This window comes from Apium graveolens, chromosome 4 (assembly GCF_009905375.1).
Source record: "Apium graveolens cultivar Ventura chromosome 4, ASM990537v1, whole genome shotgun sequence".
NCBI lineage: Eukaryota > Viridiplantae > Streptophyta > Magnoliopsida > Apiales > Apiaceae > Apium > Apium graveolens.
Window position 1 is genome coordinate 311,993,821 of NC_133650.1, and position 25,227 is coordinate 312,019,047.

At 32.4% G+C, this 25,227-nt stretch overlaps 2 protein-coding genes across 4 annotated transcripts in view; one reads left to right on the top strand and one right to left on the bottom strand.

The window, feature by feature from the left end:
• Nucleotides 1–23,855, top strand: part of LOC141721776 (disease resistance protein Roq1-like) — a 67,736-nt gene extending 43,881 nt beyond the window's left edge. For 2 of the 3 annotated variants that reach the window (XM_074524875.1, XM_074524876.1), the window contains exon 5: nt 23,208–23,855. In XM_074524875.1, coding sequence (XP_074380976.1) covers nt 23,208–23,714 — 507 coding nt within the window. In that variant the 3' untranslated portion in view covers nt 23,715–23,855. Of the gene's footprint in view, nt 1–18,168; nt 18,404–18,897; nt 19,459–19,552; nt 20,646–20,881; nt 21,161–21,787; nt 23,129–23,207 lie in introns of those variants that run through there. The other variant, XM_074524874.1, reaches the window with a different exon arrangement.
• LOC141716829 (disease resistance protein Roq1-like) lies at nt 8,330–17,180 on the bottom strand. Its single transcript, XM_074519006.1, has 4 exons — nt 16,532–17,180; nt 15,210–16,239; nt 14,103–14,475; nt 8,330–8,496 (listed from the first exon to the last, which is right to left on the bottom strand). The coding sequence occupies exons 1-4, from the start codon at nt 17,044–17,046 to the stop codon at nt 8,330–8,332; spliced, it is 2,085 nt and encodes a 694-aa protein (XP_074375107.1). The 5' UTR covers nt 17,047–17,180.
• Nucleotides 23,856–25,227: the final 1,372 nt, after the last annotated feature.

Genomic DNA, 25,227 nt, shown 5'->3' on the forward strand with positions numbered 1-25,227 from the left:
AAACACTAGTTAGAAGTACAGGTCAAATTACTAGTTGACTGTTAAAAAAACAAACCAAATATATTTATTTTTTTCTAAATTTTTTGTCATATCACTAAAATATACAGATGTTGACATCCGTACGGTTGGATCATTCATTAATATTTTTAAAAATATCGAATCATCAATATGGGATTAAACACTAGTTAGAAGTACGAGTCAAATTACTAGTTGACTGTTAAAAAAACAAACCAAATATATTTATTTTTTTCTAAAATTTTTGTCGTATCACTAAAATATACTGATCTTGACATCCGTACGGTTGGATCATTCATTAATATTTTTAAAAATATCAAATCAATAATATGGGATTAAATACTAGTTAAAAGTACAGGTCAAATTACTAGTTGACTGTTAAAAAAGCAAACCAAATATATTTATTTTTTTCTAAAATTTTTGTCATATCACTAAAATATACAGATCTTGACATCCGTACGGTTGGATCATTCATTAATATTTTTAAAAATATCGAATCATTAATATGGGTTTAAACACTAGTTAGAAGTACGGGTCAAATTACTAGTTGACTGTTAAAAATGCAAACCAAATATATTTATTTTTTTCTAAATTTTTTGTCATATCACTAAAATATACAAATCTTGACATCCGTACGGTTGGATCATTCATTAATATTTTTAAAAATATCGAATCATCAATATTGGATTAAACACTAGTTAGAAGTACGTGTCAAATTACTAGTTGACTGTTAAAAAAGCAAACCAAATATATTTATATTTTTTTAAATTTTTTGTCATATCACTAAAATATACTGATCTTGACATCAGTACGGTTGGATCATTCATTAATATTTTTAAAAATATCAAATCAATAATATGGGATTAAATACTAGTTAAAAGTACGGGTCAAATTACTAGTTGACTGTTAAAAAAGCAAACCAAATATATTTATTTTTTTCTAAAATTTTTGTCATATCACTAAAATATACAGATCTTGACATCCGTACGGTTGGATCATTCATTAATATTTTTAAAAATATCGAATCATCAATATGGGATTAAACACTAGTTAGAAGTACGGGTCAAATTACTAGTTGACTGTTAAAAAAGCAAACCAAATATATTTATTTTTTTCTAAATTTTTTGTCATATCACTAAAATATACAAATCTTGACATCCGTACGGTTGGATCATTCATTAATATTTTTAAAAATATCGAATCATCAATATTGGATTAAACACTAGTTAGAAGTACGTGTCAAATTACTAGTTGACTGTTAAAAAAACAAACCAAATATATTTATATTTTTTTAAAATTTTTGTCATATCACTAAAATATACTGATCTTGACATCAGTACGGTTGGATCATTCATTAATATTTTTAAAAATATCAAATCAATAATATGGGATTAAATACTAGTTAAAAGTACGGGTCAAATTACTAGTTGACTGTTAAAAAAGCAAACCAAATATATTTATTTTTTTCTAAAATTTTTGTCATATCACTAAAATATACAGATCTTGACATCCGTACGGTTGGATCATTCATTAATATTTTTAAAAATATCGAATCATCAATATGGGATTAAACACTAGTTAGAAGTACGGGTCAAATTACTAGTTGACTGTTAAAAAAGCAAACCAAATATATTTATTTTTTTCTAAATTTTTTGTCATATCACTAAAATATACAAATCTTGACATCCGTACGGTTGGATCATTCATTAATATTTTTAAAAATATCGAATCATCAATATGGGATTAAACACTAGTTAGAAGTAGGTGTCAAATTACTAGTTGACTGTTAAAAAAGCAAACCAAATATATTTATTTACTAGTTGACTGTTAATTTTTTTTTTCATTTTTTAAGTTTAATTCGAATTTGGATTTTTACTTTAGGTTGTTGATTCATGTATTTTGAAGTGATGTATCATTAGATCGTTGAACAAGGAGTGGTACAAAAATATTTTATGAATTATGGTTAGTTTTTTGAGATCGCCGGAAAAGCTTATGGCCGGAATCGGTTAACTTCGTTAAAACACGAGATTGCCTGGTCAGTTTTGAGTGTTTTAAATATAAAAATCGGACTGAAAGTTGTATTTTTGGATCGTCGGAGTTTCCGAAATAAGATGGATCTGGGCAAACTCACCTGATTCGGGAAATTTTCCCGTTTCCGGGGATTTTTTTTTAAAATCCGGTTTTCGTTATTACAACCGAATGCAATTGAAATTAAGAATCCTATTTTTGATCATTTTCGGTCGAATTTAATTTTTTAAGCGGCTATTTAAAAATTTTCAAAAAATTTAAATTTTTGGACGGCTGTAGTTATAAATTTGTGCAACATTGAAAAGTCAGTCAACGTTTCTTTGTTTGGCCCAGTAACAAACGCGTGGGGTTTCTATGTTCTTGTATAAGTATTCATCTGTTTCAATGACATGTAGGGCATAGATCTGAAAATTAATTTTTCAGCACCAGCCCAGAAAATGCAAAGAACTTTCTCACTTCTTCCCATTCATGATAAATATGAATACACTAGCCCAGACGCCCAGTGGCCTGGACACACACGATTCTGTTACAACAAAATTGTAACCAGTAAGTTTGATACAAAGATATGAAAACATTGGTCAGGTGGCCCTGGACGAAAATGCAGCAAACTTGTCTCACATTCTGCATATTCATAATTTAAGAAATATAGGTATGAAAACACTAGCTCAGTTGCCTGGACAAAAATGGAGCAAGGTGACTTAAATCAAAACGTAGTATATTTGTCTCTCTGTAAAAGAGTTATATTTACTTAGTGTAAAGAGTGTCTCTACAACATTTGAAACTCAGTAGTTCATTTTGCGACTAAAAGATCTGACTTTCCAATGTTAGGAGACAACTTAGATTATAATGGACAGATTTAGAAGCAGATCGAATTCGGACTAAAAAATGTATGTGTTAAGCACTAATGTTGTATACAGAAATAAGATGAGAAGAGAGATAGCAAACCTGGTAATCCAATTTGTGATGTCTGTATTCTTAGGTCGATAGTCTTAACCTTGTTAACTATTTAGTTATTTCCTGTTTTATTTTATTCTGTATTTTCAATATTTTTTTTTTTTGACAAATATGACTTATAGCCTTACAAACGAGTATCTGTTCTTATAAATTCTCGGGGTGAGCGAGTATCGAACCCAGATCTGGGATGACAGAGGATAAACTCTTAAACACTTGAGTTATCCAACCGTGCTCCTGTATTTTCAATATTTGTTCCAGAAAGAAATAATGAATTTCTGTGATATGCAGCCTATAGAAAGATTTTTAGAGAGAAATAATGAATTAAGTTTTATTTTATAAATTATATTGAATTGTCGAGAACAATTTTCTATAGCTTGAGAGCATAATTTTTATGTCCCCCACTAGATCTTATGCTAGCAAGTCCAAAAAATAACTTATATGATGTCCTAAATTAAAATTTAGGATAATGGACAAAAAATATAGGTTCAATAATGTCATAAATGTGCCTTAGAAGGCTGTGACACATCTCAAATTCGCTATGTTTGAGGATATTTTCGTGAAACTCTGTTTAACTTTTAATAATAATAAATTATTGTTACGTCATTTTCCACCCTTCATTTCTCTTTACTCCATTATTACATTTCAAATATAATAAAATAAAAGGGCATATATAAATATTTATAATATTTGAAAGATAATTACGAGTACACTCTTAAACTTGCTCTAAAATCTTTATCGTCCCAAACGGTCTTTGTGCCATTATACGTAGAAAATCCCAAAAAACTCATATTATTTATACAAGAAAACATAAATGTTTAATTATAACAGATGCATTGCTAACTGAAGATATAATAAAATTTAAGAATATAATTTACCATAATTTTTACTTTGCAAAGTTGAAATGAGAAAAGAAAATTTATAAAATTAGCAAAAGAAATAATTCATATGCAATATATTTATTACATAATTAAAGGTAGCAGTAAGTCATACCTATTTTAATAATCCTAAAAGCTCCCCAAGAAAGGAAACAAAGACACAGGCAACTTGTCTAAAATACTAGTCCATACTCCCTGGTACTGAAATAGTACTAAGTACCGGTAAATGACCGCAATTTCGTATGTTTTTTTGGTGAAATCTATTATATATATAATAGAGCAAATAGGAGGTTGGATAAGACAATTTAATCATATTAAATTACTGAATTACCCCTCATAATTGTATGTTAATAATTATTTTAATTTAGAATGCATGCATTAATTACCTCTAACTTAATATGTATCTATTAAGTATTATGTCTTATTATTACGTATATTTATTACTACTTGATTATTTAATAATAACAATTTATAACCATATAAATAAATTAAATACATTTTTAAGGAGAAAAATAATGGGCCTGTTTGGCTATCTAATTAAGTGGGCTTATTTACTTATAAATCTGTTATAATTTATTGACGAGTGTTTGTCTGCCTAACTTATAAGTCGAATTTACAACTTATAAGCTGATTCAGCAACGACGTATTTTTTCTCAACTTATTTTAATTTTTTTAACTTTGATTTTAAAATAACTATTTTTTTATTGTCAATCTAACTTAAAATTTACGAATTAAAATAATTATATGTAAAAGTCATTTATTTTAGTTCATTTAATTGGAAAAAATTCTGACTTATAAGTAAAATTAACCAAACACTTAGATAACTTAGATAACTTATAAGCATTCATCTACTTATCACTTATAAGTTACTTATTTATTTTAAGTCATAAGTTACTTATTTTAAAATTTCCCAAACGGGCACAATATTAGTATACGAAGATCGAATCACAAATAGTAGAAATTATTTTTTATTCTAAAAATGTGGGAACTACTATAAAAAAGCATAATTTTCATAAATGGTTAAAACTATACATAAACAATGATTATATTGAAATTTTAAAGGTATAAACGATATAATGCATAATTTTTTTAACCGTATTAATATATAACAAATATTGAACTTTCATGCATATATGAAAAATGGTTGAAAAAACTCGAGGATCATTAATATTACATATATTTCGAGTTGATGGGATCATTAGTCTAACAACACATACTTCCGATCAAGTTCCAAAATTACGAACCTCATTTATCGCATTTTTAGCATTCAAATACATTAGGTATTTAAAAAAATATTTATTCATATTTCGGGCATTGAACACCACTACATTTCTCTATTGTTTCACCTTAATATTAAATGTCGAAGAACTTGTTTTGCATCGATATAACCACACCCCAGAAAGTCAAAAACTACGCATATAAATAGGTTAATTTCATCAATTCACCTAGAAACAACACGAATACACTCTCATCAGCTGCAATTAAAAATACGCAATCTAGAGCATGCCCGTGCATTGCACGAGTTATAAAGCAATCGGTCAACATGATCTTTTCAAGTGCTCAATGACAATTCAGCAATAGTGTTCAAAATATATAACAAGTACAACTTTTACGAATATTATATATTAATTATTCGATATAAAATAGAAAAATATGCATCTTACAATATAATTTATATTTCATTTATATAATATGTACATTGTTAATTAACATGTGAGTTTAAAAATGTCCGTGCCTCGCACGGGTTATAAAGCTAGTTTATTTGAATAGAAGAAGGTTCAATCCATTATTGTCAATTATATCGGAACTAATCACATCATCACACGTAACATTTGAAAATCAGCTTAGGACTTTCGGCATTTTCCTATATGTTGTGTTAAGTATGCATTTTCCTATACTAGTCCATACTCCCTATTACTTAAATGTAAAGCTTATTAAAATACAGAGTAAATTGCACCTTTTGTACCATAGTTGGGGAATGGTGTTTTTTTATCGTAACTAATCCGCAGCCGCTACCCTTTGGGTGCATATTAGGTAAACCCTACAGACTTACGTAATAGCCTGCAAATCATGTAAACCAAGGTAAGGTAAAGCGCAAGTAGGTCACAAGTAGCTTAGGGCATAGGTAAAAAATAAGGACCAACTATGTAGCATCTACACCGAGAATTCAAGTATTGTATATGTCATTAGTTCGATTTAAGCAAGCTCAAGCTGACAATTATAAATAAATTCCTAAAATTGCTTTCTGGATCACGTTATAAAATCAAATTTATATAATAATCCTATTTGGAAGGATCTCTCATTCATATTTCACGACCGTTGACCTCAAGATAAAGTAAAATTTGGACATGAAGGTGTAGAGGAAAAATTGGATGACTATATTCAATAACGTCAATGCAGAACAGTAAATTGGAATCTGATCGAAATTCAGACCAGTTTCGGTTGACACAGGAAAGTCAATACTTCAATATGTCTTGTTCTTTCTATATTTTTTAAAAAAATGATAGTATTTTTACAAAAATATTTTTTATCTTGAATATTTTTCAATAAAACTCTGTATTATACAGAAATCGGTAATCGGGGAAGATCAGTAACATGACCTTATAAGGATTAATCCGTAAATCGGGGATTAATCGGAAGGATTATTCGGAATAAAAATCAGATGTATTTTAATAATATTTATTTTTAAATATATAATTTATATTTTTAAATATTAATTTAAATTTAAAACGTTTTTAAGTTAATTAAATAAATAATTTTAAAGATATATATAGGTAAGTGCTCAAATACAAACCAATATTAGAATACAAACTACAAACCAATAAGAGCCACATGTTTAATCTCTTTCTCTCTTCTATGTGCATTATGTATTATTTTCCCCTTTGTTTTTTATTTGACTTTTCCCGTTAATCGGTTAACTTTTAAAAAAAAAAAATTTTACCATATTTTTCTCCATCTCCCACTCATCAATTTGCATAACATATTTGCTATAATTAAAAAATAATTATTTTGAGTTTTAACTTTTAAGCATCTGTCTTCTACTTCCTTTCCCTGTGTGACTGTGTCCATCTCCTTCCTTTCCCTGTGTCCATTTACGTATGTATACACATGTTTGTGTTTTCAGATTTTCTCATCTTGTGCTCTTCCATTTACGTATGACCCGATATCTACGGACGTTGACCCGATTTTCGCCGATTTTAACTCAGTTGACCGGAAAACGTTTTGCTATCACATATTGTTGCTATGCAGCACTGTAGTTATAAATTTGTGCAACATTGAAAAGTCAGTCAACGTTTCTTTGTTTGGCCCAGTAACAAACGCGTGGGGTGTACTACTTTTCTATGTTCTTGTTGCTATTCATGATAAATATGAATATCTTACTATATCTTATTAAAAAAAAATAAAACCTCTAAAATCAATTAAAAAAATTCTTAGTACAATCATGATAAAAAAATAATCAACTTGTTCTAATAAGACTTAAACACGAAAATACTATACAATCTTCGAATATGGTTCTAGATAGAATATAATTACAGGTCCAACCAATTATAAATAAAAGATTGTTCTACTAATCTTTAAATACTAAAATATGATGCAACGTTATAATCGTAATATAATTTAATATTTTATTATATATAACTATATAATATACATGACAAAAAAGTAATTAAATTCAACATTGGTGTATTTCTCAGTATTTGTTGAAATAATATTACAACAAACTATTAAAAATAATAATAATATAAATACAAATATCAATAGTACCAATATATGTATATTAAAATTTTTTAAAATAAATTTTTAAAATTTTTAAAAATAAAATAAATAAAATTTAGAAAACCGTGCATTGCACGGGTTATAAGCTAGTTATATGTAAAGAAATTATGAAAGCTCGTTTGTGTGTATAAGTGATCCATGATCCATGATCCATGTCCTTCGGGCTGACCGAGATATATAAAGTTCTAAAAAAAAATTATGCCAAATTATAAATTAAATTAATTATAATAAATAAGATATTGATTATTTATATCGTCCACAAGTGTTAAATATATTTTAGTTTTCAGTGATTTTTTAGAATTAAAATTAAAAATATTTCACTAAAATTTATTTTATGCTCATATATATATATATGGTCTTACTTCAGTAAGAACTTATTATTGTGAGATATGAGATTTAATCTTATCCACTCATTTAAATACATAATATTGATCTTCACTATTCATTTAATATTTACTTTCAATATTTATTATCTTTTATCTCATTCAACCACCCATTAACCACCATCACCTCCGGTGTCCACCATTTCTGGCTACTCCCAACTCCAGCGACTACTAGAAAATCACTATCGTCAAATCAAAAATTACCATCGCAAAATAAAATTTTAGCACCTGCTCCCTAAAAAACACCAACAAAAAGTAAAAATCACCACATCCTGCCATAGTTTTCGGCCACCAGATCTACCCACCAGTTCCATTCATAACTCTGACCATCAAATTCATAACAAAAATCACCTGATTACATGCATGTACCACCACTATCATCGTAAACGTCAATGAAGCAACACCACTACTACCCCTACAACTCCACCACACAATGACTACGATATCACCACCAACACTACCATCTACAGATCATCAATATGTAATGAATCACCAATTACAATCCAAAATCACCAGAAAATGAAAAGTAATCAATAAAAACTGAGAAACACTAAATTTTATTAAAAATTATTGACGGAACAAACCAGAAATGAAATCGGCGAAACTAAAGTAGATCCATCAATCGATAAAAAATAATTGAATTCGTCGAAGCTGAATATATGTTAATTATCGAAAAATGGTTAAAAACTGATGAACAAGAGTCGGAAAATCAACGACCATAGATGGGCTTGACGGCAACTCGACAGTGAGATTGGTGAGATTGCACAAAGAAAGAGACAGAGGTATATGGGCGATAAAGAATAGTGTTGGGGAGAAGGGGAAGAGAGAGATAGAGGTGGTGGAGCAGCGGTGGGCGATGGCGGGTGAGGATGGAGTGGGGTCTCGATTGAGAAAAATGGATTAAAGAAATTGGGTGATTAAGTGAGAGAAATGTTAGGGTTTATACTGAAATATTCGTTTGAAGTATATACTTTAATAATAAATTTTTTAAGAATTTTGAATGCATGTTTTCACATAGTCTGTATATTATATATTATAAACAATCTAGTATCAAATGGGATAGCAGAAGATTAGATTGTCAAACTCCTTATATAATATAATAAAGGCTCACAGTCTAAGTGGTATTAGACAAACCACTGGAACGACTAAAGTATTATTTAGAAATAGTTTATCTTGACTATTGAATAATACTCGTATACTTTGTGTATATTGAACGGGATCAAAATAGTAGAATAATTATTTCTTTTATTCTGATAATAAAGAAGAACTAAGGTTCTACGATATATTACTGCTTAGGTTCTTAATCCGGATGTAGTAATTGACACTTGTATTTAATGCACATGCCTTGATTCATACATTAAGTAATTTATTTTAAATTACGAATTTATGTATTGGGCAATGACATTATATACAGAGTGGGATATTAACTATAAAAGGAAACCGTGTCCGAAAAATATGTTCGGGTGATGATGTCCTCTTGAAAGCTCATAAAGATAATTATGCTTTAGTCCTGCAGGCAGATTTGTTCTTGTATAATTATAAGGTTGAGTGGATGATCAAGGATAAAAGATATTGATTAAATTAATTGTCAGAAATTAATTTAATTAATGGACATGCGATATCTTAAACATGGGGAATTTATAAGCAATTAATATGGGAGCCGGATTAAATAATTAATTTACGGAATTAGGAAAGGTAGTGCAAATATTAATTCTTTAGTGGATTGAATTAATATTTAATGACATTGGGCTTGGCCCGAAATGTCATTAGAAGGCCTGACCTAATGATCCATGATCCCTACTATAGCCTATAAATATTCTCATTCTCCAAAAGCTAGGGTTAACACAAAAAAAAAAATGAAATCACATCCTAGGGTTTGAGAGAGGCAGCCGTTTTTCTCAAGGAGCCAGCTAGGGTTTTGGAATTTCGGAGTTTTGGGAGAGGTACACCTTGGGAGATCGAAGCCCACATTTCATCCAAGGAGAATCAGGGAATACAGTAGAAGACGTGGATTTGAATCGCTTGCTCCGTAGCGATTAAGGTTAATGTCTATTCGTACTCTTTTCATTAATATCATAAAATACAGGGCCAAGATTCGATAGATCCAACAATTGGTATCAGAGCCTGGTTCTAGGTTCTGCGTTTTGTGATATGTTGTCCATGTCATGATTATATATGCATGTATATAGTGGTATGCTTGTATTGATTCTGTGATGCAGGTTATTATTCACTATTCTGGCCATGTTTTAATTATGTGTTTGGATCCCACGTGGTTTAATCGTGGTTATTTTGTTATGATTGGATTCCACGTGGTTTATCGTGGTTTTGTTGTAAATCACGAGGGTTGATCGTGAAAGTTTTCTTTTTTTCCTATTATGATCTTGTAATCTTGTAATCAATTTGTAATTGTTTTAGATTATGATCTGATGTAATAGAATAGGCTGGTTCATCTGTATTATTTTGTATGTAATTGTTTGATCAACGGAGCTGCAAGAAACAGAGATTTTCCGCTGTTGCATTCTGTTTTCGGGGTGCTTCGCTGTTTTGGCTGCAGATTTTGCATACGATGTCCAATTTGGGCGTACGATACTTTTTCGGAAACGGAAGAACGAGACGATCAGGGATTAAATGGTCATAAGACCATTAACCCATTATTTCAAGGCATTTTGAGGTTGTTTAGGCCTCCAAACGGGCTCTCGAAGATTTCCAGAATTTTTTGAAGGATGAATTCGAAGCTATTTTTCTGGGGCCATAACAGTGGATGTGTTTTATTATGTTTTACATAATTTCTACTTCTCTTGATTATTGCTACTATGTGTTTCTTGTCTTTGTTGTTATGCCATGTGATACAAACCCTTAGCATGCTAGAATGACATGGACATAGGGATGTTTTTATTAATGCTTTAATCATGATAGTATGTTGCTATGTTATGTGTTCTTTGTGTTGTTATAATACATGTGGACTTCGAAGAAATAACATAGGACGATGCATCTAGATTAAAATCGTCAAAGTAAGTATTAAGTGGGAGAGGGAATTAATATGAAATTAAATCCCATGGTCTCCATTATTGTTTGTATGTAATTTAACATAAGGACGAATATAAATTATATATACGTCACCCATCATGGCATGTAATTTATGGTGTCTAGAATGTTATAGAAATTACTAGAACAAACTTCTTAAATTAATAAGTTTTAAAGGAATAAATACAAATTTTCTATATTTCTGATATGGGGCGATTTTGTCAAAAACGGGTTCATCGAACTTGTAAGGCTATGGATATTAAGTGAGACCGATGTGACTCCTCCACTACCTGAAAATCATACCATTGATGAATATTGAATTGAAGTATTCTATTCAAGGAAAAATTACGAATATTGGAAGGTATACACACCACCCATCGTGGCGTACCAAGTTTCATAGATTTCGAATAATTTAAGATTTGATGATGGTATACACTTAGCTATGAAAAATAATATAGACCACCCCAACGTGGCATATTGTTTAGTAATAGGATCGAAGTAACATTTAAACAAATTTAGGTGGTATACATGTCACACATCGTGGCGTACCAGAAACTTATGGTGTTTAGATGTTAGTGCATTTAATTTTAATAATTGTTAGAGGAATCAATAGGTCTTAATATTTAATGCACCCTTATTTATGTGTAATGTGATATTTTTTTATGCATGATTCTCAGGATAAAATGGGCTTTAATCCACTATTCACCATACTTAAGGATAACAAACTTACCGGACCTAACTATATTGAATGGAAACAAAATTTGGACATTGTGTTGACTGCTGAGGAGTACAAGTTTTGCACTTATGAACCCAAGCCTGATCAGCCTGCTGCTGATGCTCCTGAAGATGAGAAAGAGTATTATAAGCAGTGGATTAAGGCTGATGAGATGTCGCGATGTTATATTCTGGCAGCAATGTCGGGTGTTTTGCAGCATCAGCATCAGTCTATGGCCACTGCTTCAGATATGCTCTTTAATCTCAAGGAACTTTTTGGAGATCAGAATAGGGCTGCTAGGCAAGTAGCCATGAAGGCTTTAATGAACACTCAGATGGCTGAAGGAACACCTGTAAGGGATCATGTTCTCAAGATGATGTCACATCTGAATGAGATAGAGATCCTTGGTGCTGAACTTGACGGGGAAACCCAGATTGACATTATCCTTATGAGCTTGTCCAAGAGTTTTGAGCAGTTTCGCTTGAATTACAACATGAATAAGAGGCAGTATAGTCTCGCGGAACTGCTGACAGAACTTCAGGCAGCTGAAGGATTATTTCGGCAGAGTGTTCGCTTGAATTACAACATGAATAAGAGGCAGTATAGTCTCGCGGAACTGCTGACAGAACTTCAGGCAGCTGAAGGATTATTTCGGCAGAGTGTTCAAGTGAATGTGGCTGAGAAAGGTTCTTCCTCTAAGCCAAAAGGTATTAAGAAAAAGAAAAAGGCTCAGACACAAAAAGCTGTGAAGGCAGTGGGAGTTCAAGGTGGTGTGAAAAAGCCTAAGGGAAAGTGCTTCAGGTGCAAGCAGTTAGGTCACTGGAAACAGGATTGTCCTCTTCCTAAGAAGACAAACAATACTGGTATGTCTCTTTCTCTAGTTACAGAAACATTTATAGCGGCTATATCTACGAGCACTTGGTGTGTAGATACAGGAGCCACTGATCATGTTTGTAATTCTATGCAGGGGTTCCAGCTATCCAGAATGCTTAGAGATGGTGAGATATACATGTTTATGGGAGATGCTACGAAAGTATCAGTAGTTGCAGTTGGAGTTATTCATTTATCTTTTGGTTATGATAGGATTTTGGTTTTGAACAATTGTCTTTATGTACCTTCTTTTAGAAGGAATTTAATTTCGGTTTCTAAACTTGCTTTGGATGGTTATAATGTTTGTTTGGATCGTAATGTTTCTATTATGATGAATAAATGAATTATATGTTCTGGTACATTGTAAGACAATTTATATATAATTAATCCTAGTCAACCTGCACTGCAACTGCAATATAGGGAATTGAACAACACATCTTCTAACTCTATTAAAAGAAAGGAACCTTCTAGTTTGAACCAAACATATCTTTGGCACTTGAGATTAGGCCATATTAACTTGAGGAGGATTCAAAGACTGGTAGTAGACGGGCCTTTAAGCTCATTGGCAGTGGAGCCATTTCCAGTTTGTGAATCCTGCTTGGAAGGTAAAATGACTAATAGGCCTTTCAAGGCAAAGGGGAATAGAGCCAAAGAAGTGTTAGAATTGGTTCACTCTGATTTATGTGGACCCATGAATATCCAAGAAAGAGGTGGTTATGAGTATTTCGTCACTTTCATTGATGATTATTCTAGATATGGGTACGTTTATTTGTTGCGCCGTAAGTCTGAGTGCTTTGATAAGTTCAAAGAGTACAAAGCTAAAACAGAGAAGCGACTTAATAAAAGTATCAAGTCACTATGATCAGATCGTGGTGGCGAATACTTGCTTGGAGAATTTAGGGAATATTTATCAGAAAATGGGATAGAATCTCAGTTAACTGCACCAGACACACCCCAAAAGAACGGTGTAGCAGAGAGAAGGAACCAAAATCTTTTAGAGAGTGTTAGATCGATGATGAGTTATTCAGATTTACCCAAGTCGTTTTGGGGACATGTCTTAGAGACAGCAGCTTACCTTCTGAACTTAGTACCTTCTAAGTCGGTTCCTAAAACCCCCTTAGAATTGTGGACCGGGGACAAACCGAGTCTAAGACATATTCGGATATGGGGTTGTCCAGCACATGTGCTGAACAAGAACGCGACTAAGTTAGAATCTCGTACAGAAGTAAAGTTGTTTGTAGACTACCCCATGGGAACGAAAGGTTATTTATTTTATAGTCAAAAGAATCAGGATGTCATTGTTAGCACCAATGCAAGATTCTTAGAGGAGGACTATATAATGAATCACAAACCCATGAGTAGTGTCGTTTTAGAGGAACTAGTGGGAGGGACAAATAATACCCATGAAGCTAGAGTACAAGTAGAACAACCACAACAAAATGTACAACCTGTCACTAATACCGCACCAGTGCCTCAATTGAGTAACTGAATCTGGGAGGTCCTCAATTGTGGTGCAACTTGCATCAAGCACCTTTAACAATTTCATATCACCCAATTGCTTTGGTAATTGCTTTAGATTGCTACAATATCCCAAACACAAATAACCCAGTTTATTTAACTGGCCCAATGATTCAGCCAAATTTTTCACAGGGATGCATTCTGTCATATCCAGAACATACAAACCAGTCAATTCTCTGATTGATGGGTGGACTCTTAGCAAGCTCTCACAACCACGAAAGTATAACCTCTCAATTGATTTTGAATTTCCAAAGTTGGGAGTTGTTTTCAAGTTTAGAGAGTATTCGACATTTATCATCTTCAGACTCGTGAAATGCTGTTTATAAGAATACAAAAGACAAAGGTATAAACTTTATAAATTTTAATACACAGTTATATTGCTCTTATAGATTATTTTAATACATAGTCATTAATAACAAATTTCTACATATTATAATATATTTTATTATTTAATATAAATAAATAACAATATGATTTATTGTAATATTAAATGAACAAAATATGTATGAATATTTTTTTATAAGAGTAGTGAACGAATTATGATTCCTACTATAGCATCATCCCACAACATCTTGAAATTGGTAAATGGCATATTGATGGAGATCAATTTTTGGGGTCGAAAACTAGAAGGTAACTGTGTCCACGTACAATAATTCCAATAGATGCACCTTAATTCAGGAAATGAATTCCGAAGATGTCCTTTAATGCCGTGAGCATCACATATTTCAAGTAATCAATCTGGGTAGCCTCTCAAATATTTGAGAATTTATTAGTTTTTCCCTTGATTGAGTTAGATCTAAGACGAGGCCTTCAATTTTATCTAATCCCTGCAAACACAAAAAGTAGGAAATATAAGTATAGTTTGTTTTTACACCGGACAAAATATTTATCTAATCATAATCCCATATGTAAATTTTTTTGAAAAGAAATTAAGATCATGTCAATAACTTTTAATTTATTGATAGTCTATGAATTTTATAGACTTAAAGCTATTAAATTTCCTCAGTTAGATAACAATTTTCTACAACACGGTTTATGGGATTTAATTACCTCCTGATTTTGCAAAAATTCCCATTCATTTCCTCGCAAGAATAACCGTGTGCTCTTGGAAATTTCCCTTCCCATGTCTTGTATAAGATCATGCATCTGAAACATGTTGTTATCATCAATCATGATTAGACATCTTTCTAATAGAATTTTAATTCCAACTTTTGGATGGTAACCACATGATTTAAATATGTCAACACCCTCATTTTTGTACTTTCCGACGAAGAAGAATGCAATATCGAGAAATATTGATTTCACAGTATCATCATCCAACTCGTTGTAGCTCAGTTGAAGAATTTCCAGTATCTCGTTCTCTGGAATTTTTTTAACTTTCTCAAGTTTGGCTTTCCAGAATGCTTCATCTTGAGTTCGACCTCGTAAAGAAGAACCCAACACTTTCAGTGCTAATGGAAGACCTCCAGCATATGTTACAAAGCCTACTGAGAGCTCTCTTAAACTTATAGGCGGTCTTACTTTACCGAATGCGTGATGATTAAGGAGCTCTAAAGATTCAACTTGTCCCAATTTCTTCACCATGTATATATCTACATCAATTAAATCAATTTTTAATTGATTTATCAGATGTATATCTCTTGTCGTAATAACAATTCTACTACCAGCTGAAAACAAGTTGTGATGCCTTGCTAGAAATTCTGAACAACTTGACTTGTCCAGATCATCCAGAACAACGAGTGCTTTTTTGAAACGTAGAATTCGTTTCACTAGTTGCTCAAGTAATGGAAGTAGAGGACTACCTCCCTGTGAATATTGTTTGACATTATGGATAAAGCAGCAACTATCAAAATTGGTATGATATTTATTGTAGAAAGCTTTTGCAGTAGTAGTTTTCCCGATTCCGCCCATCCCACATATCCCAATGGCTCGTATATCATTTGATTCCATCCTCAGTTTCTGATATATTTCTTCAACAGCAGAATCTATCCCAAACAGTTCTTCTCCGAGGTGCAACGCGCTGGTAGTTACTTGTCGTCCCACTTTCTCTACAATATTCTGAATAATTTTCGATTCATACCTGTTTTTAATTAAAAAATATGAAATTGTAAGTTTATGTATTGAGTATTATTATGGCTCTAGCTTTAACATCTAAAAGAACTTAACAAAAGCAGGATTAGATACAATCAACCATACAAAATGAAACTGTGGATCAAACGCAAATTATCGGGTTACTAATCTTTTTCTATGTTAACCTGCAGGGAGCGTCAACTTCTAAACCTTTATGCATTTTTATAGAAAATTTCTTGAGTGGTTAGATACATGACAATTCGTTATGATAATATGAAGGAGAGCAAGGTAAAGAGACATACTCATTCGCATGTTTTTTGAGATGGTATCCTGATACCTCCCCGATTTGAGCAAGAGCTGATTTCCACTTGTTTATCATGTCAGGAGAGTAAAGCTTCTCGTGATAATCAAGAGCATCTCCAAAACTCCCTGTCTGGCGACGGACATTTGTTGGATCAACATAGTAAAAAACAGGAACAACCTGATTCTCTGTTTTCTTGCAACTAAGAATCTCTACAAGCTCATTTAGGCACCACGACGAACGAGCATAGTTCTCTGAGATAACTATAATAAACATCTTTGAATCTCTAATTGCATTGTGTATCCCGGATGAAATTTCTTGGCCCTTTTCAAGTGCAGGATCATCTCTAAAGGTTAAAATTCCAGCTTCATCCAGAGCAGAGTAAAGATGTGAAGTAAAGTTTTTGCGAGTGTCTTCACCGTAAAAGCTCAGGAAGACATCCCAAGTGACAGGCGGAGCAGAAGAAGAAGACGGGGCAGTTAATTCAAGATTACTAGTCGTTGCCATGGAAGACATCCCAAGTGACAGGCGGAGCAGAAGAAGAAGACGGGGCAGTTAATATTATAGCCTGCAAAATTATACAAGGAACAAAAAAATCAGGAGCAGAACATATACTAGAGTTTGCTCATCAAAGACTAGACCGGAGTCTGGTCACCAGACCTTCACAAGTACATTGTTTGACAATTGCGAAAGTAGCTTTTAAGGGTCATCCGGGATAAAAGTGTAGCAAATACAATAGCAACCATTTCGTAACAAGAAAGTTGAACTACCATCAAGACTAGTAATGGATATCCAGACCATAGTTGCTTAGCAAATGAAATAAAAATCGATCACCCTGGTAAAAACAACTCAGTCACGATTTTACAACTATTTATTAAAATTTAATTTAAAGAGCTTAGATATTCATTCATCATACTTGATAACTTACAGTTGCGTAAGATATATTTCTAAAACTGTAGATATTCGCGTTAATTCAGCGTGCTTACGTTTAACATTTGATTTCAATAAAGAGCATACATAAAGGTATCATACTTGAGACAAGTCTTTTGGTTAATTCATCAAACAGTTTTATGTCTATTTTGGAATATAAGTTCTTAGGCGTTGCACTGTTAGTTCTCACATGTAAAACCTTAACCATGAATTTAGCATAAGAAAGAACTGCTGTTACAAATGCTTAACGAACCTAAGCTAATTATGAATTAGCTTATGAATTTAGCATAAGAACTGCTGTAGCATAACGAGATGGAACCTAGATGTCCCTAATTAAGAGTGATAAATATTCGGCAAAAAAATTTAAAAATGAATTCGGGTATTTAGCACTACTTAACAAAATAATATTATTTATGTGAATACTAGATTCATTTCAATATAAACTACACTATTTTCGTGGTAAGGAGCTTATCGTCTGTCGTCCCAGGTCCTGCTTTCGATTCTGGCTCACCCGAGAATTATTGAGAATAGATACTCATTTGTTAGGCTATAAGCCATATTAGTCAAAAAAAAAAAAACTACACTATTTTCAAAAATAAAGTTAACAGTAATAAAATAGTGGGATATAAATGAAACAAATTTGTTTTAGTAAAGGAGTAAAGGGCTGTATACAAAAACTTTAAAAATTCAGTGTGACACCAAATTTGGCGCATAACTTATATTGTGACCCTAAACTAAAATTGTGTAATCGTAGAGTTGAGTCGGATAAAAGTTAGACACCAACAAAATAGCGTAAAAATGCATATTTATAATTGGATCGGAGCTTCTAAACTCAGTTTTTGCAACTGAGCTGTGGGAACATTGCGCTATCCATGTAAGGTGAGAGCCAAATCAGATAATGATGCAGCAGCAAGCGGTCCGCTTCATCGCTCCTACTACGACGGTAAACCACTATACCTCATTAATTCAGTGCCACACTCATGTATATATTTTCGTGTTTACGTTGTTAATTTTGTGTGTTTTCGTTTGGCTACATCAATTTTTTGGTATTAGACTAAATTGTAGTTTCGGAAAGAAATGAGAAACACTCTAATTATGAATTTACGTCAATTGAGTATCGGAAATCGCAGAATTTCTGTATTTACAGGTCTATGGGTCATTTTACCAAACAGTTTAGTGTCTATCCGTAGAATGTGGGTTGTTAAAGTTGAGTTCAGACACATATATTCAAAGCCAGTCCCTTAAATTCTCCGTTGTCTCTGTAATGTCAACAGACACATGAATAATAAAACATAAAAGGGTGGCAAAGTAGTATTAGTGGGATGTTTATTTATTTAGGGACCATCCTAACCACCATTCCACCATCCAAAAAATTATTCAACTTTAATATGAAATTTCTGCTTAAAATTATTGACTGACTTCATATTATTCCTACAGAAAATCAATCAACCAATTCTTCAATTTTAAAGCTATTTTTTCTTCCATGGCTTCCACCAGTAATCTTGAAATAACTGACGCTTCCTCTTCTTCGTCATGTCCGCCTATCACCTGGGATGTCTTCTTGAGCTTTTACGGTAACGACACTCGTAAAAACTTTACTTCACATCTTTACGCTGCTTTGGATCAAGCTGGAATTGTAACCTTCCAAGACGATCCTGCTCTTAAAAAGGGCCAAGAAATTTCATCCGGGCTGCTCGAAGCAATCAGAGATTCAAAGATGTTTGTCCTCATTATTTCCGAGAACTATGCTCGTTCCCCGTGGTGCCTTAAAGAGCTCGTCGATATTCTTAGTTGCAAGAAAACTGAGAATCAAGTTATTCCCGTTTTTTACTATGTTGATCCATCAGATGTTCGTCACCAAAAAGGGAGTTTTGGAGACGCACTTGATTATCATTATCAGAACAAGCGTTACTCTCCTGAGATGATAGACGAGTGGAAATCAGCTCTTGCTCAAATCGCGGCGCTATCAGGATACCATCTTAAAAAAGAAGCTAAAGAGTATGTCCCTTTATCTTATTCTTCCACATATCAGAATAATAATGTATCTTGACATTACTATATGACTATAAGTCTGTATTTTGTTTACAAACAGAAAGGAATCAGAAACTATTCAGAGCATTGTAGAGAACATCGCACGAAAAGTATCTACAAAGGTCGTACACGTTGGAGAAGAACTGTTTGGGATAGATTCTGCTGTAGAAGAAATATATCAGAAGCTGCGGATGGAATCAAATGATGTACGTGCCATTGGGATCTGTGGGATGGGCGGAATTGGAAAAACTACTACTGCCAAAGCTTTCTACAACAAATATCATCGCAATTTTGATGGTTGCTGCTTTATTGAAAATGTCAAACAATATTCACTCGGAGGTAGTCCTCTACTTCCCTTAATTGAGAAACTATTGAATGTGCTTCTCGAACTCAAGGATTATAAGGTTACTGATGTTAACAGTGGAATTAGACAATTGGAACAAATCCTCCATTTCAAGAAAACACTCATAGTTCTCGATGATTTGGACCAATCAAGCTACTCAGAATTTCTAGCAAAGCACTGCAATTTGTTTTCAGCAGGAAGTAGAATTGTTTTTACGTCAAGAAATGTACACCTGCGAAATCAGTTAAAAATTGATTTAAAACGTGTAGAGCTATACATGGTGAATGAATTGGGACAAGATGATTCTTTGAAGTTATTTAATTATCACGCTTTCGGAGAAGTAACACCGCCCGCAAGTTTAAGAGAACTCTCATTAGGCTTTGTAACTTATTCTAAAGGTCTTCCATTAGCCCTCAAAGTGTTGGGTTCCTCTTTGCGAGGTAGAAATGAAGATGAGGTATTCTGGAAAACCAAACTTGAGAAAGTTCGAAAAATTCCAGAGAACAAAATACTGGAAATTCTTCAACTAAGCTACGATGAGTTGGATGATGAGATTGTGAAATCAATATTTCGTGATATTGCATTCTTCTTCGTCGGAAAGTACACGTGTGATGCTGAAATCATATTCAAATCTTGTGATTACTTTCCAGAGGCTGGTATAAAAATTCTATTGGAAAGATGTCTAATCACGATTGATGAAAACCACAAGTTTCAAATGCATGATCTTATACAAGACATGGGAACGGAAATTTCCAAGATCAAACGCTTATTCTTACGAGCAAATACATTGGAATATTTGCAAAATCAGGAGGTAATTGAAATCCATTATATACTGAGTTGTAGAACATTAGTTATCCCTATTAAATGGATGTGATATCTGAAGGAGGCTAATAGCTTTAAGTCTATAAAATTAATAACCTATCATCATATTAGAAGTTCTCGAATTTATTTCAATTTTATCAAAATATTAGACTATGATTTAGATGACCGTTTTTTTGTCCCGTTTAAAAACATCATAATTATTTCACTTACTTTTTGTGTGTGCAGGAATTAGACAAAATTGAAGGTCTCGTCTTAGATCTAACTCAATCAACCGAAAAACAAATCAATTCCCAAATATTTGAGAGGCTGCCCAAGTTGAGATTACTTGAAATTCGTAATGCTCACGGAATTAAAGGACATTTTAAAAATTCATTTCAAGAATTAAGGTGCATATACTGGAGTTATTGTACATGGACACGGCTACCTTCTAGTTTCCAACCACAAAAATTGATCTCCATATATATGCCACATAGCAATTTCAAGATGTTGTGGGATGACGCCATGGTATGAATTAAATTCATTCGTTATTTTTATGAATGTAGTATTTATACATATATTGTTCATTTAATATTATAATAATGTATATTGTAATTTATTTAATGCCGTTAAAAATTTAACGGAATGTTAATTCTCGTGAGGTTAAAAAGGACATAGTACATTTCTAATCGTTATCTTATGTCCATATGTAAGATTTATCCTTATATTGAAGCTTTAAACCCTAATTATAAACATGAAATCCTAATTTCATGGCAAACTGGGTCTGAATGGTAAATGTGTGTAGTTATTTTAGATGATTCTTGCAAACATAACTCCATATGCTAATATTTTACAGCAGGTGGTATAAATTTATAGGAAGGTAGTTTTATAATTATTTTATCATATATTAATCATAATAATTCCTGGAAAAAAATTCGCAGTCATTTTTCTCTTACAACTAGTGTATTTCCATCACCAAAGTGCCAAATTATTAGATTATGGTACACAAGATGCAATTTAAGTCTTTATTTTATTCATAACTAAAAAAAGAAAAAAACTTTATAAAGAATTAGCAAGATTTGTTATTTTTTTACTAAAATAATTTTTAAGACAATATAACTGTTTATTAAAAAAATTTGGTATTCTTTTAAACAGCCTTTCAGGGGTCTGAAGATGATAAATGTCGAATACTCTCTGAAGTTGAAAACAACTCCCAACTTTGGAAATTCAAAATCTATTGAGAGGTTATACTTTCGTGGTTGTGAAAGCTTGCTAAAAGTCCACCCATCAATTAGAGAGTTGCCTGGTTTGTTTGTTTTGGATTTGAGGGAATGCATTAACGTGAAAGTTTCAGCTGAAACACTGGGTCAGTCAAGTGCATTAATGGGCTTTTTGTATTTGAATTATTGTAGCAATTTAAGACAATTGCCAAAGCAATTGGGTGGTATGAAATTGTTAAAGGAGCTTGATGCAAGTTACACCGCAATTGAGGAACTGCCAGATTCAATTACTCAACTCAAGAAATTGGTTTGGTTGAAATTGGACGGTTGCAAGAAGCTTAAAAAGCTACCAGAGCGGATTGGGAATATGGAAGGCTTAAGGACATTTCTTGCAGGTGGTACTGCAATCGAACAACTTCCAGATTCGTTTGGAGATCTCATTAATTTGGAGTTACTGGATTTGAGTTGCTGCGAAAATCTTAGGTATCTTCCAAATAGCGTATGCAAGCTCAAGTTGCTTAGAGTACTAAATCTGCGGTGGTGTTCAAAGCTGAAGCGATTGCCTGATAAATTGGAGATGATGCAATTTTTAGAACAGCTGTCTGCAACCGGAACAGCCATCGAAGAAGTACCGGATTCAATAGGACTACTGAGTAGGTTAAGAATATTGTATTTGTCTGGCTGCAACAAGCTTAAAAATCTGCCAGATAGTGTATGGAATCTTCCATCACTTACTGAATTATTTATTTTCCAACAGGACATCGGTGGAATTAATCTGCCTGCTACAGTGAACAATACAAAGTTGGTAAATTTGTCTCTGAATTGTGATGTAAGAGTATGGCTGCCTGTGATTTCAAGTTTCTCTTGTTTGAAAAGTTTAGTTCTTACTGCTGGGGATGAGAGTTTATCTTCAACCGAACCGTTCAGTCTCTCTATGCTTCACAACCTAGAGTTTCTAGAATTGTTTAACTGTACAAATTTCGGGTCATTGCTTCCGGAACCTCCTCTTAATATATCAGTCTTATCCCTGAGTCGGCATGAAAGACTAGTACATCTACCCAATTTATCAAGCTTGAAAAAGTTGAAGACGTTGGTGATAGAGAGGTTCATCGGCGTTGAATCACTTTCATCACTTCCTCCTCATCTTCAATCACTTCAAATTTATGGTTGCAGAAGCCTACAACATCTATCAGACGTGTCAATGCTGAAGGAATTGGGTGATTTGAGTTTTGGTATATTTAACATTCCGAAACCAGCTGTTTCAAGTTTCCTTAAGGTTGGTTTCTGTCTGAACTCCCTCCTTGTATACACAATCAAACTTGAATAAATATAACTTCGATTATTTTATGTTGCAGGTAATAGGTTTATGGAAACAGTTCCTCCCTTCCGATAAAGTTGAGCTACCTAAGATTGCAGAATGGATCAGCTATAAAAGCACTGGGCTTTCAGTCTGTATTGATATCCCTACAATGCCGGCAGATAACTTCTTAGGTCTTGCTCTCTCGGTTCTTTTTACGAGTGAAAGCAATCCTTTTAGCATGAAAGCTGTTGTTACCAATCAAACAAATGGTACATCAAAGTCCTGTCTGATTCATTTATATAACAGCAATCGAGGGCCTGAAGTATGTTATGTGGCAAAATGCATAAGAGGAGATGAAATCTCAGTTAGAAGTGGAGATAGAATTCAGATTGTACTACATAGGCAAACATATAGTCTTAATGGATTCAAAGAAGTTCTTAGGGAAGGAGTGAAGGTGAAGCTGTTGGGTGGCCATGTGATACAAAGAACACTCTCCGCCCCTGATTTCGCCTCTGCTCTCAACAACTTGACAAAACTTTCCCCAGATTTTCTAAGAAGCTGATATTTCTGGGCTTTTAGGTGGGGTTTTGTGGATCATGTGGATTATATACCATTTAATTCTAGGGTTTTTTACTAATATATCCCATGTAAGTATTTTGTGACTTATGTTTCAATATTAATTATGATTTTGCCGGTCTTATCATCTATGTTCAAGCATGCGTTTAGTTTTATTTTTAATTGCTGATTCATTTTTTACTTTAAAAAATGCATTGAAGCTGCTCTAACATGGTGATTCGTCTATGTTTAAGGCAAATGGCAAGACAAAAATTATTGTAATCTTAAGTTGGTGACTGCAAGTTTTATTTATGCCTTATTAAAATAACACAAGCCTGAACAGAGGGCACAGTTTTAAGGTAGAAAGCTTGGTGCTTGTTACAGGGATGAAAAACTGTTAAGATGCATATCGTGGACTAATATTAAAATACTAGCAATATGCCCGTGATTCGCACACGGTTATAGTTTATTTTCCGAATTTTAGTCATTTACATTAATATAATAATATTAAAATTATAGAATATAAGAATTAAAATAGTAATAATTATTCATAATGAAAATACCAATATTGTAAAAAAAATTGAAGTAAATGAAACTAATATTAAAAATTAGAAGAAAGTTGCAGGCTTTATTATAGTTGAAGTAAAAACTTGAAACATGAAGTATAAGTCTGGGTTACAAACCACTTAAAGTAGAACATTAAAACAATGATGAAAAACCATGAGAACATTACAAACTTAAACAGATTCCGGCTATAATAAAACTAAAACAGATTCCGGCTATAATAAAACTAAAACGAAGGAAAACAGAGTCCGGCTATAATAAAACTAAAATGAAGGAAAGCATCAACGGTGCCTGGTGCCTGCAAACATGACTCTCTCTCACCGAACCAGCAACCAGCTACAAACATGGTTCACTCCTCCTACAATACACAGAGAAGTATAACATATGCATTAGTACAGACAACCATAAACTTGAGTACTGGTAAATATAAACAAAAAAATGTACGCTGCAATTAAAATGTAATAAATAATTTGAAATTCATTAACCATCTTAATCTTAATCTTTTTATTTTGTTTATGTTGTAGTGTAATAGGGGCATTGTAGTACAAAAAATTTACATTTATAATATTATAAGCACGGGCCCGAAATTAAAAAATAATAGTATCACATTATTATTTGAATAAAACTGAAACTCATAATCCGTGCAAAATACAGATCTAAATATAATATATAAAATGCTTTCAAAATATGTAGTTAAAAAAATCGAAGTTAAGTATAATTCTAAAATTTCACCTTATAGTTGTAGTTTTGCATGTACCTAATTATTTACTTATATAAATTTGACATGTTAACTTACTAATACGATTATTTTAAAGTAAACCGACGCTTAAATGTTCAGCAACAAATAAAAATTTAAAGAAAATAAAATTTACAGAGAGTAAAAGTTAATTTTTGTCAATTGAGATTTTATTACATAAAATTTTAAAAATAGTTTGTATAATTTTTTAGTGAATACC

Excerpts from the sequence above, each read along its gene's own strand:
- LOC141716829 (XM_074519006.1), bottom strand. The coding sequence starts at position 17,046 with ATGTCTTCCATGGCAACGACTAGTAATCTTGAATTAACTGCCCCGTCT. Across the intron at positions 16,240-16,531 it reads CTCAAAAAACATGCGAATGA|GTATGAATCGAAAATTATTC; the intron begins GTATGTCTCTTT and ends AATTAAAAACAG. Across the intron at positions 8,497-14,102 it reads TCAATTGAGGCACTGGTGCG|ATGGTAGTGTTGGTGGTGAT; the intron begins GTATTAGTGACA and ends GATGATCTGTAG.